Below are 21,383 nucleotides of genomic sequence, written 5' to 3'. Positions count from 1 at the left end.
TATAAAATAATAAAATAATAATAAATAATAAAAATAATAAAATAATAATAATCGGAATATTTAATTGGAATCAGTTTAATTTTAGTTAAAAATATTATCCTCCCCAAAAAATACAAATTTTCAACCAAAAAAAATTAATTTCAAAATAATAGTTACATTTTTAAACAAAGTGATGAATTTTCAACTAAAAATGTAAATATTTTAATGAAATAGTTGAATTTTAAACCAGGAAGATGAATTTTTAACAAAGAATATTAATTTCTACCAAAGACGATAAATTTTCAATTAAAAAAAAAAACAACATTTTTTAACCAAAAATTGAATAATTGAATTTTTAGTAAAAAAATTAATGATCAACCAAAGAGATGAATTTTTAACTAAAATTATGGAATATTCAACTAGAATAACAGTTACAATTTCAGTTCCAATCAAGAATAATTTCCATAATAAAAACATTTTTCAACAAAATAGTTCAATTCTCGAAAAAAAATTCCTTTTCATCCAAATAAAAAAATAGTTTTCAATAAAATAGCTCATATTTCAACAAAAGAGTTTAACTTTCAACCAAGTAATTTTATTTCCGACTTTTTAAAAGATTAATTTTTCAACTAGAATGATAAATATTTAAATAGAATACTTGAAATTTTAACCGAAAAGTTGAATTTTTAAGATAAAAGATTACCTTGCAAAGAAAAACATAATTTTCTGTCCAAAAAAATTGATTTTTAACCAAATATGTGTATTTGCAATGAAATAGTTCAATTTTTAATTTAAAAAGACAAATTTGCATCCAGTTTGTTGAATTTTGAACTAGAAGAGGTGAATTTTCAACAAAAAAATGGAATAGTTACATTTTCAGTTGGAGAAATTAATTTTTAATCAAACTGATTAATTATTAAAAAAAAACGATGAATCTTCAACTGAAATAGTTGAATCTTATACCAAAAAGATGAATTTTCAACCATAAAGGATAATTTTCTACAAAAAGGCGAATTTTTCTCATAATATATCAATTTTAAAACAAATAGTTTAATTTCTGAATAAAAAATACCAATTTTCAACCAAATAGCTGAGTTTTCATAAAAAAAAAATACATATCCAACCAATAATAGAATGGTTAAATTTTCTACTGGAATAGTTCAATTTTTAGTTAAAAAATTGATGTTTAACAAAGTAGTTACTATTTCAACGAGGGATGAATTTTAAATTAAAATTATGAAGTTTCAATCGAAAAAATGAATTTTTAACAAAAGAATTGAACTTTTAACCAAGTAGTTTAATTTTTAACTAAAAAAAAATTCTATTATAACTCAGAAATATTTCTTCTTTGAAGTATACTTCTACTCGAAAAACTTCTTAAAGTACTTTTTTTTTATCTAAAATTTATAAGAGGGAATTTTTAATTTTTAATTCGATTGTCAAACTCAAGTCAGCGAAAAAAAACCCTCAAATATTAAAAAATTGCAAAAAGTTTTTCCTATAACGAAAAATAATGAAAATCCAACAATATATTATAATTTAATTAGAGTAAGCTGCAAAAATTTAAAAAATCTGCGACTAGATAAACTAGAAATCACTTTTAGAAATTGACCAAAATATTTTAAATAATGAAAACTTGATTTTTTCTGCGATCAAAAGTAAATTCCCGAGTTTTTAATTAAATTCCCGGTTTCCCGGTCAAGTCGCCACCCTTAACGTAAAAAAAAAACAACAAAAAAGACCTTTAAAAAGTTATTACTAAATATAGAAACAATGATCGCTTACCTGATATTTCAAAAGCGTTTTTGGTTTCTTCTGTATTTTCTAAAGGAACAACGTGAATCCCAGTCAGTGGAAGTTTTCCCTGTTAAAAAATAATATTAGCACAAATAATATGATCTTATTTTCCAACTCAAGATTTAAACTCTCTGAAAAATGTTGAAATCCAGGCCTAAAATGTTTCAATTTTCAGCAAAAAAAAAATTTATTTAATTAGGCCATAAAAGGTTTCACAAGCCAAAATGCTCTAAAACCGAGGGAAGCCGAGATTTTTTACGAAAATAGAGGAATAAATTGTTTTAAATTCTTTAAATTCCTGTCATTTAAAAAAAAAATATTGCATTTTTAACAAAATAGATGAATGTTTTATAAAATAGTTTTTATTGAAATTAAACAATTTGTGAAAAGTTATATCTTTTGGTTGAAAATTTAATTGTTTTGATGAAATTTAAATAATTTCAGTCAAACGTTACATGTTTGGTTAAAAATTGAATTTTTCTTTTGATCTTTTTTAAAAATGCAAATGCTTAGTGGCAAATTTAATTGTTTTGATGAAAATTAAGCAATTTCGGTCAAAATTTATATTTTTTGTTTGAAAAATCAACTGCTTTGTGTAAAAATTACAATTTAAAATTAACTTTTACTTTCGTCTAGAATAATTAGTATTTTAATTAGTATTTATTAGTATCATTAGTATTTTTACTAAAAATGCAAATTTTGGTTGAAAATTTAATTGTTTTAATGAAAATTAAACAATTTCAGTCAAAATTTATATTTTTCGGTTGAAAATTCCTTTTTTTTAGCTGGAAAATTGAAGTATTTTGATAAAAAATTCAATTATTGTTTCAAAAATTAACAATTTGGTTGAAAATGAACTTTTTTGTTTAAAATTCAACAATTTGGTTAACGTTGTCCACTTTCTCGACAAAAAAATTATTCTTGATTGAAAATTCAAATTTTTTATTAGAAATTCACCTCTTACGGTAGAAAATGAGTATTTTTGTTAAAAATGCAACTGCTTGGGTTACAAATTAAATTTTTTTGACGAAAATTAAACAATTTCGGTAAAAAGTTATATTTTTTGGTTGAAAATTCAAAGGCTTTGTAGAAAAATGAACAATTTGAATGAAACTTTGTGTTCTTCTTGACTGATAAAATTTCCTTGGTTGAAAATTTAATTGTTTTGTTGAAAATTCGTATTTTTGGGTTAGAAATTCAACTATTTGGTTGAAAATGAATTTTTTAAATGAAAATTCAATAATTTGGTTAACTTTTACTTCTTTCTTAACTAAAAAGTGATTCTCTATTGAAAATTTAAATTCTTCATTGGAAATTCATTCCTTAGGTAGAAAATGAGTACTTTTGTTAAAAAATGCAACTTTCTGGTTGCAAATTTATTTGTTTTGATGAAAATTAAACAATATCGGTCAAAATATATTTTTTTGTTAAAAATTGAACAAAATACTAAAAAATGTCAATTTTTAATCAAAAAAGGAATAGTTATATTTGCATTAATTTAAGACAATTATTTTTTTAATCAAATTTTTAAAAAAGCAGTTATTAGTTTAATCTTCTACTCAAAAAGACAACATTTCTAAAAAAGAAACAGTTAAATATTCAACCAAGAAGGATGACTTTAAAAAAATTGTTGAATTTTCAACGAAAAAGGATGATTTTTAAACAAAATTGTTTAATTTTCTAGAAAATAATTACATTTTCAACTACAAGATAAGTATTTTAAGAAATTTTTAAACAAAAAATATTAAATTTTTAAGAAAATAAATTAATTTTTAAACGAAAAAAAAACGAATTTTCAACCCAATAGTTGAGTTTTCGGGATAGAAAAATTCTCAACTAAAAAATATTCTTATTTTAAATCAGAAACAGTGGATTTCAGGGTGAATATTTAGCTAAATATGTACTTAAATTCACATAAAAATTATGAATCTTAAAAAAAAAAAAGAGTTTTGAAATAATAAAATCAATTCTCAACGAAAAATGTAAGACGATATTTTAAACAAATTCTTATGAATTTTCAAACAAAAAATAAGAAATTGCTACAAGCCAGTTCCATTTCTAACAAAAATGTTCTTTTTTTTACCAAAAAGTTGAACTTTCTATCAAAATTTTTGAATTTTTAATTCAAAAAGATAAATTTTTCAAGGTAAAATTAAGAACTTTATACATAACAGTTCCATTTTTAATAAAAAAATGTTTTTTAAACCAAAAGCTTGAATTTTCTACCAAGAGAGATGCATTTTCAACCAAAAAATAAGATTTTTCCATTAAAAAAATAAACAGTTGAATTTTCGAATCAAAAATATAAATTTTCAACGAAGAGGTTAATTTTAAAACAAATAGTTGCATTTTATAATAAAATAAAAGCAGTTGAATGCAGGGTGAATTTTTAGCCAAAGACTTAAATTTCCGCAAACAGGTTCATTTTTATTTGAAATATTACTTTTCTATAAAAAAAACGAATTTTCAACCAGAGATAAATTATCAACTAAAATGATGAATCTTCTACTAAAAAAAATAATTTTTGGAATGAAAAGATTAATTTTCAACTAAAAATTTAGGATGATATTTCAAAAAAAAAGGTTTTAATTTTAAATAAAAAAAGTTGCCTAAAAAATAACGAATTTTCAACAAAGCTGAATATCTTTGTTCAAAAAAGGTTAAATTTCTACAGAAAGATATGAATTTTCGAAGCAAAAAACGAATTTCCAACCAAGAACAATTTTTCAGTAATTCGAAAATATGAGTCTTCAACAAAGAAATTAATTCTCAACCAAATAGTAGAATTTTATAACAAATAATTTAATTTTAAAGCAGAGATAATTTTTCAACCAAACCGATGATTTTTCTACCACAAAAAAATTTTCTTAACCAATTTTAAACAAAAATATACGAATTTAAAAAAAAGACAAATTTTTAACCGAAAATAGAATACTTTACTTTTCAATTACAAAAATAAATTTACAAAAACCAAAAAAAGGCAAAATTTTAAATAAAGAACAGTTGACTTTAATGAAAAAAAGACTAATTTTCAGCAAATTAGTTGCATATTTTTTACCAAAAAAAAGATTAAATTTCTACCGAAAGATTATATTTTTCGCACCAAATAACAAATTTTCAACAAAAAAATATTTCTTAGTAAAGAAAAAAGAATTGTGAACTAAATTGTTCAATTTTTAAGTCAAAAAGAAAGACAAATTTTTAACCGAAAATAGAATATTTTCTTTTTAAATGAAAAAAATAAATTTTCAAACGCAAAAAAGGAATTTTTAATAAAACAGTTCAGGGTGAATTTTTAGCCAACTAGTTAAATTTCTACACAAGGGAGAATATTATTATTAATAAAAAATACAAAAATTTTCATATTTTTCACGGATAATGAAATTGGAAAAATTGAAAAATCAAAAAATCAGTGAAGAAAATTCACGTGTTAAGAATTCGGTTTTAATTTAATTTAATTTTAACTTTAATTTAAAGAAAATTGAATATTCAACTGTTGAAAATTGAGATTTCAAGTTTTTACCATTTTTAACAGTTGACAATTCAAAACTAGAAATTAGAAAATTTAACTGCTAAAAATTCAACGAATAAAAATGTAAGAAAATGACTGTTGAAAATGTATCTGTTAAAAATGCACTTTTCTTTCACTTTTAACAGTTCATTTTTGAAAATTAAATTTTCCACTGCTGAAAATTGAACAAATTTTTGAAAATTTAATTTTCTTTCATTTTTAAAAGTTAATTTTTCAAAATTAAATTTTCGACGGCTGAAAATTGAAAAATCCAATTTTGAAAATTCAATTTTTAATTTTTTTGAATTTTCAATAGTTAAAAATTGAAGTATTCATAATTCAAATTTTTGTTTCTATTTTTAACAGTTAATTTCATTTCCCGGTTTTTCCCAGGGTCGCAAACATTTTTGGCAGTCAATAAAATTTAAAAAATCGGACTCTAAAGTCAACAGATTTTCCATTTAAAGTAATCAAAACTAAAAAATTTTGTATTCAAATGCTCAATAATTTTAAATTAAATGAAGTTAAATGGCCAAATTGAAAAATTTTAAAATTTTATAAGTTATAGAATTGAAAGATTCATTTACAAAAATATAAATCGACGTTATCATTTTCAATTCTCTAAATTGAAGAATCAATCAATGAATTAAAAAATTTCCAACATTTTATCATTTAAAACCAATAATAAAAATTGAACGATTACATTTTTAAACTGAACACTTCTTACATTAAAAGTTATTCTTATTTTAAATAATTTAAAATTCTTAAAATGTTTCAACTATTTATTTCAAAATCTTGAAACATTTACACGTTTGACATTTGTTTTTAAATTTTAAATGATTAAAACTGTTTTTTTTTAGAACTTCTAACCATCTTTTAAAATAATTCTAATTTTTTCTACAAAATTTTTTAAAATCCTGCCTTCTGAAACATTTCAACATTCTTGAAAAGCTTCTAAACCTTCTAAACGAAATCTTCCAAAATCTATATTTGGTTTCAATTTTCAATTTTTTCGTAACTTCTAAATATTTCTTTAACTTACTCGAATTTTTTCTAAGGATAATGGGTGTTCAATTGTTATTTGTACATCAAAATTCAATGACTTGACTTAAAAAAATACATTTTTTTTGTAATAGAACAATTAAAATTTTTACGCTGAAAGTTTAGTTATTTTTTTACTTTTGAATATTTAGTGTAATTGTTCTTTTTATCAATTGATAAATTTTAAATTGAATGGTTTAAAAGTTAAATATTTTTGTCTGAAATAATAATGGAAATTTAATAATAGCCCTTAATTATAAATATATTATTTTAAAGTTATTTTAAAATTGAAAATATTTTATAAAGTTTCAATCTGTCTTTCCAACTAAAACAGTTCAATTTTGTAACGTTAAAATCTCGAAATTCTAAAATTGTGAACTAATTCCGAATCGTCTAATACAACAAATTACTATTCACTTATTAAATATTAAAGTACAATTTTATTTTTAAAATCATTAAATAATTAGTTACAGTTGATCAACTAAAAATTCTTTTTTTTGTTTTTAATCAAAAATCTTCGATTTTAAACGTTTCTAAATTTTAATTTTATAAGTCTTTAAAACTGCATTTTAAAATTCTTTAAACTAAAATTTACGTAAAGTGAAAGATTTTCGAATTACACATTCTAAACTGAATAATATCGTAATTGAAAAAGATCACAATTTAATTATTTAAAAAAGGGTTAAAATCAAAGAAAGTTGGACAGGTTATTATTCCCTAATGACATATTTTATATAATAAACAAAAATGGTGATAATTTATACAAGAAAGAAACAAGAGTTTAAATAAGCATTCAAGTTGATTTTTAATACTTTAGCAATTTTACTTCGAAAATAAAGTTAATTTTCCACTATCCACTTTTAAATCCGTACTATGTAACATTTTAGGCCCAGCTTAAATTAATAATTATAAAAAAATTATGTTTCAAACGAAAAAAAGTGATTATATCATAGAAATATTTGAAAATAAACTTATTATAAAATACCTCGTATACAAACGAACTCATCCTGGAACTTGTGCTCAGAACGAGCAAAGTTGTGGGAAAAAGGACAAAGTATCGGTCACGTCGTTCAGCTCCCATGACCAAAGTCACAGGACCAACGTGTAAAATATCGCCCAAAGAATTAAGCTCTTCTCCTTCCCAGCCTTTGATTCCACTCGTCAAAATTTGGAGAGCAAGTTCCCTCTGTTTGCGTGCCGATGCGCATTGTTCCTGAAAATATTTTTTACCAAAAAATAGGCAAAATAATTTCTTGGTCAAGAGGGAAAATTAAAAGTTGAAAAAAAGGCTAAAAAGAACCGTACATTGATTTCACGATAGACACAAACACTGCGCTGTGTGTCTCCTCTGTCGGGATGATTTTTTTCCGTGTGCCTCTCTAATTCTTGCAGCATGGCAGAGTATTTGTCTAGTCTACGAAAAGGTTTGCTAAGGCCTGTTGTTAAAACTAAAATACCGGGACTTATAGCACCGCTGCGCTCCATAAATTCATTTAAATCGTCCCTGGTAGTGAAATAAGAGAGATTAATTTCGGTTTTCTGGGGGAGGATTTTGCAATTTTTTAATTTATCAATTATTTCATCCAATCGATTTCAAATCAGACAGATTCTATTATTAAAATCACAAAATGATCAAATTTTGAGAAATTAGTTAATATTCAATTAACTATAATTAATCATTTTTATATTATAGTTTTAATTAATTTTGATCAAATTAATATAGGTGCCATATTCCTAAGATTTCAAGTCAAAATACATTATATTTTCGAACAGTTGAATTTTTGACAAAAAAAAAGTTGATTTTCAAGCAAATAGTTCAATTTTTCGCCCCTCAAAATATGAATTTTCTACCAAAATACATAAATTTTAAATTTCAAAATATAAATCGTCAACAACAAATTATTTTTTTCATAAGCAAAGATAATTTTTTCAACAATACACGTGAGTTTTCAATTTCAAAAATTTGAATTTTGAATCCCAAAATATGAATTTTCTCCCAAAAAACTTAAATTTAAAATTTCAAAATGTAAATTGTCAAAAACAAACTAATTTTTTTCCATAAGATTATTTTTTCAACAAGAGGCGTGAGTTTTCAACTAAAAAAATTTGAATTTTAAAATGCAAAATATGAATTTTCTAAAAAACAGTTGAATTTTCGACAAAAAAGTTAATTTTTTACCAAATAGTTGAATTTTCACCCCGAAAATATGAATTTTCTACCAAAATACTTCAATTTAATCCTTCCTTATCTAAAAAATTTGAATTTTAAATCCCAAAATATGAATTTTCGGCAAAAATGTTAATTTTCAACCAAATAGTTGAAGTTTCACCCCGAACATATGAATTTCTCACCAAAATACTTAAATTTAAAATTTCAAAATAGAAATTGTCAAAAACAAAATAATTTTTTTTCCATAAGATAATTTTTTCAACAAGAGGCGTGAGTTCTCAACTAAAAAAATTTGAATTTTAAAATGCAAAATATGAATTTTCTAAAAAACAGTTGAATTTTCCACAAAAAAGTTAATTTTCAACCAAATGTTCGAATTTTCACCCCGAAAATATGAATTTTCTACCAAAATACTTCAATTTAATCCTTCCTTATCTAAAAAATTTGAATTTTAAATCCCAAAATATGAATTTTCGGAAAAAATGTTAATTTTCAACCAAATAGTTGAAGTTTCACCCCGAAAATATGAATTTCTCACAAAAATACTTAAATTTAAAATTTCAAAATATAAATTGTCAAAAACAAAATAATTTTTTTTCCATAAGATAATTTTTTCAACAAGAGGCGTGAGTTCTCAACTAAAAAAATTTGAATTTTAAAATGCAAAATATGAATTTTCTAAAAAACAGTTGAATTTTCCACAAAAAAGTTAATTTTCAACCAAATGTTCGAATTTTCACCCCGAAAATATGAATTTTCTACCAAAATACTTCAATTTAATCCTTTCTTATCTAAAAAATTTGAATATTGAATACCAAAAAATGAATTTTCGACAAAAAAGTTAATTTTTTACCAAATAGTTGAATTTTCACCCCGAAAATATGAATTTTCTACCAAAATACTTAAATTTTAAATTCCAAAATATAAATTGTCAACAACAAAAATAATTTCCAACAAATAGTTGATTTTTCCATAAGACAAGTTAATTTTTCAACACGAGACGTAAGTATGCAACTTGAAAAAATTTGAATTTTAAATTGCAAAATATGAATTTTCTACAAAACAGTTGAATTTTCGACAAAGAATTGAATTTTCCATAAAACAAACTAATTTTTCAACAAGAGACTTAAATGTTCAATCAAAAAATTTGAATTTTAAATCCCAAAATATGAATTTTCGGCAAAAATGTTCATTTTCAACCAAATAGTTGAAGTTTCACCCCGAAAATATGAATTTCTTACTAAAATACTTAAATTTAAAATTTCAAAATATAAATTGTCAACAACGAAAACAATTTTTTTTTTGTCCATGAGAAAAGATAACTTTTCAAAAAGAGACGTGAGTTTTAAATCTAAAAAAAAAATGAAATTTGAATCCCAAAATATGAATTTTATACAAAACAGTTGAATTTTCGACAAAAAAGTTCATTTTTAACCAAATAATAAAATTTTCACTTCGAAAATATGAATTTTCCACCAAAATACTTAAATTTAAAATTTGAAAATATTGATTGTAAAAAAAATCCAACAAATAGTTAATTTTTCCATAAAAAAAGATAATTTTTAAACAAGAGACGTAAGTTTTGAAGCTAACAAAGTTGAATTTAAAAAAAAATTGATTTTAGAATTCTAAAAAAAGAACAGATGAATTTTGAATCCTAAAATATGAATTTTCTAAAAAAAAGTTAAATTTTCTACCAAAATACTTCAATTTTAAATCTCAAAATATAAATTTTCCACAAAATTCCTTTAAACTTTTATAAAACTGATGAATGTTTAAGCCACAAGGATAAATTTTTTGCAAACAGTCAAATTTTCAACAAATAGCTTATTTTTCCATTAAAAGCCGATTTTTCAACGAGAGTTGTATATTTTTAATCTGCAAAATTTGAATTTCGAATCCAAAGATATGAATTTTCTACAAAACAGTTGAATTTTCAACAGAAAAGTTAATTTTCAACCAAATAGTTGAATTTTTCGCCCCTAAAAATATGAATTTTCTAACAAGTACTTAAATTTTAAATTCCAGAATATAAATTTTCAACAACAAAAATAATTCCCAACTAATAGATAATTTTTCAACAAGAAACATAAGTTTTCAAGCTAACAAAGTTGAATTAAAAAAAATTGATTTTAGAATTCTAAAAGAAGAACAGGTAAATTTTGAATCCTAAAATATGAATTTTCTACATAAAAGATGAATTTTCTATCAAAACACTTAAATTTTAAATACCAAAATATAAATTTTCAATAAAATGCCTTGAAACTTTAAAAAAATTTTGACCGTTCAAGCCACAAAGATGATTTTTTTTGCAAACAGTTAAATTTTCAATCCGAAAATATAAATTTTAAACGAAAGTATTAATTTTCAGAAAATAGTTGATTTTTCCAACAAAAGAAGATTTATCAACTAAAGTTGTAAGTTTTCAGGCTACAATTTTTTTATTTTGAATCCCAAAATATGAATTTTCTACAAAAAAGTTGATTTTTCAATGAAAAATATGATTTTTCAACAAAACTTCAGTTTTCAAACTGAAAATATGAATTTTGTAGACAAAAATTGACTTTAAACAAAAAAAAATTTGATTGTGAATCCCAAAATATTAATTTTCTATGAAATATTTCAATTTTCACCCCGTAAACTTGAAAATTGAACAATAAATGTTAATTTCGAGCCCAACAATTGACTATTCTACCAAAAAGTTCAATTTTCAACACGAAAATATACATTTTCAGACGAAATTGTTAATATTTTCGGGTTAAAAATTTAATTGTTTTGTAGAAAAGTCATCTTTGCGACTTGAGTATTCAACAATTTTATAAAAACTATCAAGATTTTCATGAAAATTATTCTTTTTTTTTAATTTATGTTTTGGGATTGAAATGTTGTCTTTGTGTCTTAAAAATTCAATAATTTTATGAAAAACTTGAAGCCCTTTATTCAAAGTGATCTTTTTTCTGAAAAATGTATATTTTGTGAATGAAAGTTTTAATTATTTTGTTAAAACATTCATATTTTCGTTGTGAAAATTCAACTCTTTTGGAAGAAAATTTATAGTTTGGGATTCGAAATTCCAAAATTCTGCGACATGAAAAGTATAGAATCCGCCTGATTTGAAATGGATGGGATTATTAATTAATTGTAAATTAAATCATTAAAATCATTACAAATGTTTCAATTTGTAATGATTTTTGTTTAAAAAATAACCAATTTTCGAATAAAAACTCAAATGTATTTAAAATTTGTTAAAAAATTATCAAGCTTTTTTGAAATCTAACCATTTTTAACATAAAAATGTCTCTTTTCGACGAAAACCTTCAATGTAATTAAAAATTGATAATTTTTTTAAATTCGATTTGAATATATTAATTTTTATTTAAAAATGCCAAATTTAGGTGACAAACCAAATCAACCAAAATTTGTTGAAAAATTGTAAATATTCTTTGAAATCCAATAATTTTTTATTAAAAATAGCATAACTTAAAAAATTGTATGGAATTCTAAATATTGCTCAAATTATGATTTTTATTTAAAAATACCAATTTTCAAATAAAAACTCCAATTTAATTAAAAATGGTTAAAAAATTATGAATCTGCTTTCAAATTTAACAATTTTTTAAATAAAAATGTATATTTTCGACGAAAACCACTAATGAAATTCAAAATTATTCAAGCCTGTCAATTGTATTATTTCAAATAAAAATCATTCGATTAAAATCTATTAATTTTTGTTAAAAATACCAAATTTAGATGACACACCAAAATAACCAAAAATTGTTGAAAAATTGTAAACATTCTTTGAAATCTAATAATTTGTTATTAAAAATACTAATAAATTTAAAAAAATAGTTTTAAATTCTAAAACTTGTTCAAATTATAATGATTTTTGTTTAAAAATACCAATTTTCGTTGTGAAAATTTAACTCTTTTGGAAGAAAATTTATAGTTTGAGATTCAAAATTCCAAAATTCTGCGACATTAAAAGTGTAGAATCCGCCTGCTTTGAAATGGATGGGATTATTAATTAATTGTAAAATTCTTATAATAACCTGTAACGATCCAATATGCAAACTGCTTGCGGATGACAATTGCAGTAAGTAGAATGTATCGATTTCAAACGAGGTGCAATCGTCAAAAATAAATTCCCGACTCTGGCGTCAGCACCTTGTAACAAAGCACTATCTAAATTTGAAAGAAGACGTTGATGAGTCTCTAAAACCTCATGTATGTTTCCAATTAACTGCTTGTATTCTTCTTTCTTTAATCTAAAAGTTCATCCAAAACATTCACTTATTAGAGAATAAAATCCTAATCAAATCGTCCAATTACCTTTCTTCGACGAATAAAAAAAAAAAAAAAGAAAAAAAAAAGAAAAAGGGTTTAGAATTATTAAACTTACATATTGGATGCCTCAAGAGGTTGTAAAAAGTTTGTCACTAAACCCTGGAGTTCAGCAACATTGGCCCTCTCCGAGTCAATTATATCCTTTAATACTATATCACGGTTGAGTTTCTGATGAACTGGTAATTCGGGAGGCGACTTTTCTGGCGAAAGTTTCACTAAAGCGTGTCCCGGTTCTAGGAAAAAAGTTTGTCGCCAATTTATTGTCAAATTCTGTTTACTAATTTGCATTTTAAACTTGTTAAATTATCGCAAAAAAACCATTAATTTCCGAAATTTGTAATTTAAACACTCAATTTATTGAACAATTTAAAATTGAACTGTTGAAAAATTTTTTGGTAAAAAAGAGGTCTGAAAAAAGTTTTCTTTAATTGTTAAATCTGAAATATTATGATATTATTATGAAATAAAGAAAAAAATGAGATAAAAAACATTATTTTGTATGAAGAAATATTAAAACTTACGAAAATTAAAAATTATTTTAAGAATAGTTTTTGTTATTGCATTTTTTCGAACTGTTGCTTCTTACTAATTTAAAAGAAAAATCGTTTAATATTAATGTGTTATTTTTTAAAGGTTAATATTATTAACATTAATAATAATATTTCAACTTTTCAACCTTTTTTATGGCTTAAAATGTTTATTCATTCAATTCTCTTATAAAACTATGTAATTATTACATTTTCGCCTTTTTCTTGAGTTTTCAACAATTCAAAATGGAATTTTTAATTTTTATCATTTTTCAGCAGTTTAATTTTGAACTATTGACAAATTGAAAGTTGAATTTACAATAATTAAAAATTATATTTTAAAACTTGTTCAAATTATATTGAGTTTTGTTTAAAAATACGAATAAAAATGTATATTTCCGACGAAAAACCCTAAACAGAAATTAAAATTGTTCAAGCTTGTAAATTCTATTATTTTAAATAAAAATAATTCCGTATAAATCTAATTATTATTTTTTTAAATACCAAATTTAGGTGACAGACCACAATAACCAAAATTTGATGAAAAATTGTAAATATTTTTTGAAATACAATAATTTGTTATTCGAATGCCCATTAATTTTTTTTTTAATTAGCCTAACCTAAAAAAATTGTTCGGAATTCTAAATCTTGTTCAAATTATATTGATTTTTATTTAAAAATACCAATTTTCATATAAAAACTCCAATTTAATTAAAACTAGTTAAAAAATTATGAATCTTCTTTCAAATTTAACAATTTTTTAATTAAAAATATATATTTTCGACGAAAAACACTAATGGAATTCGAAATTATTCAAGCCTGTAAATTGTATTATTTTAAATAAAAATCATTCGATTTAAATCTATTAATTTTGGTTTTAAAAAAACCAAATTTAGGTGATACACCAAAATCACCAACATTTGTTTAAAAATTGTAAATATTCTTTGAAATCTAATAATTTGTTATTAAAATTACTAATCATTTTTCAAAAATAGCATAACTTCCGAAAATTGTTTGAAATTCTAAATCTGTTTCACTTTGTAATGATTTTTGTTTAAAAAATAAGCAATTTTCGAATAAAAACTCTAATGTATTTAAAAATGGTTAAAAAATTATCAAGTTTTTTTGAATTCTAACCATTTTTAAAATAAAAATGTCTATTTTCGACGAAAAACACTAACGGAATTCGAAACTGTTCAATTGTTCATATATAAATAAATTTAAGTCTATTAATTTTTGTTTAAAAATACCAATGAGTTAAAAAAATAGCATAACTTAAAAAAAATTGTTTGGAATTCTAAAGCTTGTTGAAATTATAATGATTTTTGTTTAAAAATGCCAATTTTCGAATAAAAACTCCAATGAAGTTAAAAATCGATAATTTTTGTTTAAATTCGGTTTAAATATATTAATTTTTATTTTAAAATGCCAAATTTAGGTGACAAACCAAACTAACCAAAATTAGTAAATATTCTTTGAAATCCAATAATTTTTTATTAAAAACAGCATAACTTAAAAAATTGTATGGAATTCTAAATCTTGTTCAAATTATATTGATTTTTATTTTAAAATACCAATTTTCATATAAAAACTCCAATTTAATTAAAAATGGTTAAAAAATTAAAAAAATTGTATTATTTTAAATAAAAATCATTCGATTTAAATCTATTAATTTTGGTTTAAAAATACCAAATTTAGGTGGCACACCAAAATAACCAAAAATTGTAAATATTCTTTGTTTAAAAATACCGATTTCCGAATAAAAACTTTAATGTATTTAAAAATTGCTAATTTTTTTTTTAAATTCGATTTAAATCTTTTAATTTTGGTTTAAAAATACAAAATTTAGGTGATACACCAAAATAACCAACATTTGTTTAAAAATTGTAAATATTCTTTGAAATCTAAGAATTTGTTATTAAAATTACTAATAATTTTTCAAAAATAGCATAACTTCCAAAAATTGTTTGAAATTCTAAATCTTTTTCAATTTTTAATGATTTTTGTTAAAAAAAAAAAACAATTTTCGAGTAAAAACTCTAATGTATTTAAAAATCGTTAAAAAATTATGAAGCTTTTTTGAAATCTAACAATTTTTAAAATCAAAATGTCCATTTTCGACGAAAAACACTAACGGAATTCGAAATTGTTCAATTGTTCATAAATAAATAAATTTAGGTATATTAATTTTTGTTTAAAAATACCAAATTTATGTGAGATACTAAAATACAAAATTAGTTGAAAAATGGTCAATATTCTTTGAAATCCAATAATTTGTTATTAAAAATACCAATAATTTAAAAAAATAGCATAACTTACAAATAATTGGAATTCTAAAGCTTGTTAAAATTGTAATGATTTTTGTTTAAAAATGCCAATTTTCGAATAAAAACTCCAATGTAATTAAAAATTGATAATTTTTTTTTTTAAATTCGATTTAAATGTATTAATTTTTGTTTAAAAATGCCAAAATTAGGTGACAAACCAAAATAACCAAAATTGGTAAATATTCTTTGAAATCCAAACAATTTTTTATTAAAAATAGCATAACTTAAAAAATGGTATGGAATTCTAAATCTTGTTTACACCAATTTAATTAAAAATAGTTTAAAAATTATGAATCTCCTTTCAAATGTAACAATTTTTTAAATAAAAATGTATATTAAAAAAAAAAACACTAATGGAATTCGAAATTGTCCAAAATTTGTAGAAAAATAATCAATATTCTTTAAAATTCAATAATTTCTTTATTAAAAATACTAATAATTTAAAAACAAGTAACACAACTTAAAAAATGGTTTGAAATAGTCAATCTTCTTCGAAATCTAATCATTTTTGTTTAAAATAAACAATTTCACGTGAAAAACGTTAATATAACCTGAAACTTTTCAAAAATTGTAAATCTTCTTTCAGATTTACATTGAAATTCTGTAGATTACCTAAATTGTAAACAAAATTTTTTCTCATTATAAAATTTTATAAAAAATAATACTTTTAGAAATTTCAAGTCCTCAAAACTTTAGGATTTTAGATTAAAATTTCTTTTTTGAAAATACTAATTTACAGCGAATAGAACTAACATAAAACATGTATAACATTTTCTATAATTTAATATAGATATGAATTGAAATTTTTGATTTAACTCTGTGATAATAAGAAAAAAATTAAATTGCAAACAAAATTGTTAAAATATCCTTTTTTAGTATGTTAAAATTTTAAGAAAAAAAAATTAAATGAGGGTTTTTTTATTGCTCCATGTTCAATACTAAAACTAAAGATTAATTTTTAAAAAATTTTAAAAATTTAAAATTTTAATTTTAAATTTATAATTTTTTATAATTTTAATAAAATTAAATTTTATTTATTTATTTATTTTATTAATTTTAATAAAATTAAATTTTATTTATTTATTTATTTTATTAATTTTAATAAATTTATAATTTTAAAATTTAAAAAATTAAAAAAAAAAAATTTTAAATGATTTTTTTAAATCAAAAATGTTTAATTTCGAACGCTTCTCATTTCTTTTATTCTTTATTTTTTAAAATTTTGTATTATTTATTTGCAAAACTATTAGAATATCCAAGAATATTTGTATTAATTTCTATAGATTTTCAAAAATTTTACTAGATTTCAGGGCTATAAGAAAAATTTGTAAACTGAATGATTTTCTAATTGAAAAAGGAAAATTAATTAACTAAAAATTAAAAAAAAAAAATGGAATCGAACTTTTTTTAAATTGTAAAATAAATCGTCAGTAAAATAAAAATAATAATTATGAATTTACCTGGAATTCTATATTCCTTAACATAATTTGAAGGAAACCATCCTGTTTTTTCTTGAAAAGTCCCTTCCCACCAACCTCCATCGTCAGTCTGTGTTATAGTTATAATATCTCCTTTCTTAAAGCACAGCTGGAAAAATCAATAATTACGTATTAACGAAAATACCACATCCAGGGCTTGGAGTCACTTCTAAAATAAAACACTTCTAAGATAAAAAAATATGGTCTATAACATAGTCGCATAAATTTTGAAAAAAAAACTAGAAGAAAATGGCTATGATTATTAAAAAAATAATAAACAAGGTATTCATAAATATATATGTATTATCAATTAATTAAATAATACGAAAAAATATTAATCATTTCTTTAATTTGTTCGTGAAGTCAATGCATTTGAATACTAATTACAACCAATTTTTATTTTATCTTCTTATACTTGAAATTTAGTGCATATTTAGGTAAAATTAGTAGTTATATTAATAAAAAATTTATGCATTTTTAACCAAAAAATAAATTCTTAACTAAGAAAATTGATTTAAACAAAAAAAAAAATAATTTTCAAGAAAATAGTGATATTTTCAAGCCAATTAAAGAAATTTTTAACTAAAATTATAAATCTTCAAATGGAATATTTAAATTTTCATCCAAAAAGATGAATTTCCAAGAATTTTCAATTCTGAATCAAAAATATTCAAGTAGACTTCTCAATTAAAAAGAATTAACTTTTAATTAAAAAAAGTTTCATTCTCAAAACCAAAAGACAAATTTTCGATAAAAAAACAAAAAATGTGCGACAAAAATTTTCAGAAAAATAAATCAATTGTTAACCAAAAGATATTAATTCTGAATTCAAAATATTTAAATTCTCTATGTAACAGAGAGTGTTCAACAAAAAATTTCATTTTAATTTAAAAGAGAATACTTGCTCTAAAAGAGATGAATTCTGAATCAAAAATATTATTTCAATTCAAAAGAATTAACTTTTAATAAAAAAATTGAATTTTCAAAAGAAAAAGACGAATTTTTTGTATCCAAAACCGAATTTTCGATGAAAATTGTCAGAAAAATAAATTAGTCTTCAACCAAAAGATATTCATTTTGAATCCAAAATATTTAAATATTTAAATTTTCTATGAAAAAAAATAATCATCAACAAAAACGGGAATTTTAATTTCAATAAGAATTCTTTTGCCAAAAAAGATGAATTGTCAAAACCAAAAATTAAAATTATATATCTAAAAAATGAATATTCAACAAACCAGTTTAATTTTAGATTAAAAAATATTCCTTCAATCAAAAAGACGAATTTTTAACCAAACAGATGAATTTTTGATGAAAAATATGACCTTTAACATAATATTTGAATTTTAAATTCAAAATAATGAACTTTCAATCAAAAAGATGAATTTTCAATCCAAAAATCAAATATGCAACAATATAAATTTTAAATAAAAAAATATTGCATCAATTAAAAGATGGATTTTTAATCCACCCATATTAAATAAATTTTCAACTTAAAAGAGATTAAGTCTGAATTAAAAATATGATAGTAGACTTTTCAATTCAAAATAATTAACTTTCAACAAAAAATATGAATTTCCAATCCAAATGAACGAATATTCAACTAAACAGTCAAATTTAAAATTTAAAAATATCGCTTTAACAATTAATTTTTTTACCAAAATATCTTAGTTTTCTATCCGAAAAAGATTACTTCTACCAACATATGAATTCTGAATCAAAAATATTATTTTCATTAAAGAGAAAAACTTCCAAACAACAAAAAATTAATTTATAAACCGAATTATCAACCCAAAAAGCATTTTTTTCAAACATTGACATATATTGTTAAAAAAAAAGTATTAAACATTGTTAAAAGTGACGTGAATCCAAACCCTGCATATCATAATTTGCTAAGAAATAATGTTTAAAAATTATATGCTCCAAAAAAAATGTACCTCATCATTGTTCCTTCCTTTGAACGAGAACAACGCAGTGACCAATTTTGGCGAATCTGACTTAGACATGGTTTTTTGTGTATAAAACTGAAAATGACATCAAGAATGTGAGTGGGCGTTTTCGCAGTAAAATCTGCGAGTACAAATGGAATTTCCAAGGTTTCATTTCGAAAGAGTTTATAGCAATAAGTTGCAGTTACCTTGCGTTGAGCCAGTTGTCGAAAAATCTTCGATCTTCAAGGCATTTGCCGAATTGTCATTCTACTGTGCAGAATTTTCGGCACACAATTTAACACTATTTGTCACTAATAAACTCTTATTGTAAACACTGTAAGAATTAAAAATAGAAAGGACGTTCAATCGATTTTATTTTACACGATAATAATGTTAACGCGATCATCGGTTCGATGATTAAAAGGATAATTATATCCTTGGCAGAACTGTGTCTATAAATAAAACTACAGAAACTATCTGATCTGAAATTATGACTGGTTAGGTATAAAATGCCCAACCAAGCGCATGTAAAGCTTTGACAGAAAACACTACTGCAAAAGCTCCACGATCCGCTGCGCCGCTGCGAGTTTTCAAACCACGACCTAGTGCTCCAATTTTGAGATCTTTTTGTACTGCGCATGCGTTGCATCAAGAACTTGGTTGGTTGTCGTTCGCGCGCTTCTTTGAAATTATTATTTTATTTTTGTTGATTATTGTTTACAGCGAGTAATTCTAATAATTGAAAAAACATTATTAGTTACAAGCAATTTACTTGCACATTCATTTTTAATAAGAGCGCCAACGGTAACCAATCCACTTGTTGATGCTACACATGCGCAGTAGGAAAAAATCTCAAAATTGCGAGCACTTTGTGACATCAGCAAACAAGAAGTCCCAGTAGACACAAAGTTAGGCAACATCTTTACGAAATCGTTACGACATCTCTAGGACAACTTAACGACATCCTAGGTCTATGTCGTTAAGTCGTCTTTACGATATCGTAAATATGTCGTATAATCTGACGATGTCTTTACGACATCGCAAAGACACCGAAACGGCATGCACATAGGATTCTGTAAAGATGTCGTAAAGACGTCGCCAAATTTTGTGTCCACTCGGGTCTGCATCTTTCCTAAACTTGGGAAAAAATTATTTTTCAGGAAAAGTGTATTTGAATATATACCTAGTGGGTACAAAATTTGGCGACGTCTTTACGATATCGTTATGACATCTCTACGACAACTTTACGACATCCTATGTCCATGTCGTTAAGTCGTCTTTACGATATTGTAAATATGTCGTATAATCTGACGATGTCTTTACCACATCGCAAAGACACTGTAACGACATGGACATGAGATGTTGTGAAGTTGTCGTAATGATGTCGTAAAGACGTCGCCGAATTTTGTGCCCACTGGGTTTAATTTTTTTAATTTTCAGAAAAATAGTTCAATTTTCAACGAATGAAAAAATTTTCAAATAAAAAAATAAATTCTAACTAAAAATGGAACAATTAAACTATCTGTTTAAAAAATAAAATAAAAAATGGAATTATATCAACAAAATAGTTCAATTTTAACAACAAAAAAATGAATTTTCAAACAAAAGATATAATATCCTGCCAAAAAAGACGAATTTTCAGCCGCTTTACCTCTTTGATTAAAAAATTAACTACTATTTTGATGAAGGAAACTGAACGCTACTATTCATTATTATTATTTTTTCTTTAATTCCTGAAATAAGAATTTAACTATAATATCATTTTTGATTGAAAATTGATCTTTTCAGTTGAAAAATAGACCATTTGGTTGAAATTTCATGTATTTCGAATGAAAATTTGTGTCTTTTCGTTTAAAATTAATTTTGTTTTGTTCAAAAATATAAATTTTTAGTTAAACAATTTTTTGTTGTTGCTGAGAATTTCACTATTTCTTTGAACAATTGTTTTTATTTTTGTTGAAAATCAATCCATTTTAGTTGCAAATTTGTTGTCTTTTTGTTGTTTAAAAAAGTATATTTTTACTTGAAAATTTATCTTTTGGTTGAAAATTTAAATATTCGATTTTTGACTGAAAATTTATCTTTTTTAGTCAAAAATAATTGTATTTTGTGGAAAAATGGTATTTTCTGTTGCAAAATTAATCTTTCTAGTAGCAAATGATTCTTTTTCGTGGAAACTTCATATTTTTTGTATTCAGAATGCAACTACATAGTTGAAAGTTGAATAACTTTGTTAAAAATTAAATTTTTTTATTCAAAATTTATCTTTTTGGTGGAA

General features: G+C 22.6%; 1 protein-coding gene across 1 annotated transcript in view; it reads right to left on the bottom strand.

The window, feature by feature from the left end:
• LOC117183058 (rho guanine nucleotide exchange factor 7-like) overlaps positions 1-19,664 on the bottom strand; it is a 44,439-nt gene extending 24,775 nt beyond the window's left edge. The window contains exons 1-8 of the mRNA XM_033376213.1: positions 19,312-19,664; positions 19,112-19,198; positions 17,157-17,283; positions 12,898-13,075; positions 12,548-12,763; positions 7,634-7,832; positions 7,314-7,541; positions 1,765-1,843 (exon numbers count right to left, since the gene is read on the bottom strand). Of these exons, the coding sequence (XP_033232104.1) occupies positions 1,765-1,843; positions 7,314-7,541; positions 7,634-7,832; positions 12,548-12,763; positions 12,898-13,075; positions 17,157-17,283; positions 19,112-19,180 (1,096 nt within the window). The 5' untranslated portion in view covers positions 19,181-19,198; positions 19,312-19,664. The remainder of the gene's footprint in view (positions 1-1,764; positions 1,844-7,313; positions 7,542-7,633; positions 7,833-12,547; positions 12,764-12,897; positions 13,076-17,156; positions 17,284-19,111; positions 19,199-19,311) is intronic.
• Positions 19,665-21,383: the final 1,719 nt, after the last annotated feature.

Source organism: Belonocnema kinseyi, chromosome 2 (assembly GCF_010883055.1).
Source record: "Belonocnema kinseyi isolate 2016_QV_RU_SX_M_011 chromosome 2, B_treatae_v1, whole genome shotgun sequence".
In the NCBI taxonomy this organism is placed as follows: Eukaryota; Metazoa; Arthropoda; class Insecta; order Hymenoptera; family Cynipidae; genus Belonocnema; species Belonocnema kinseyi.
The sequence above is the reverse complement of the archived record's forward strand: the minus strand, read 5'-3'. Positions and strand labels throughout refer to the sequence as shown.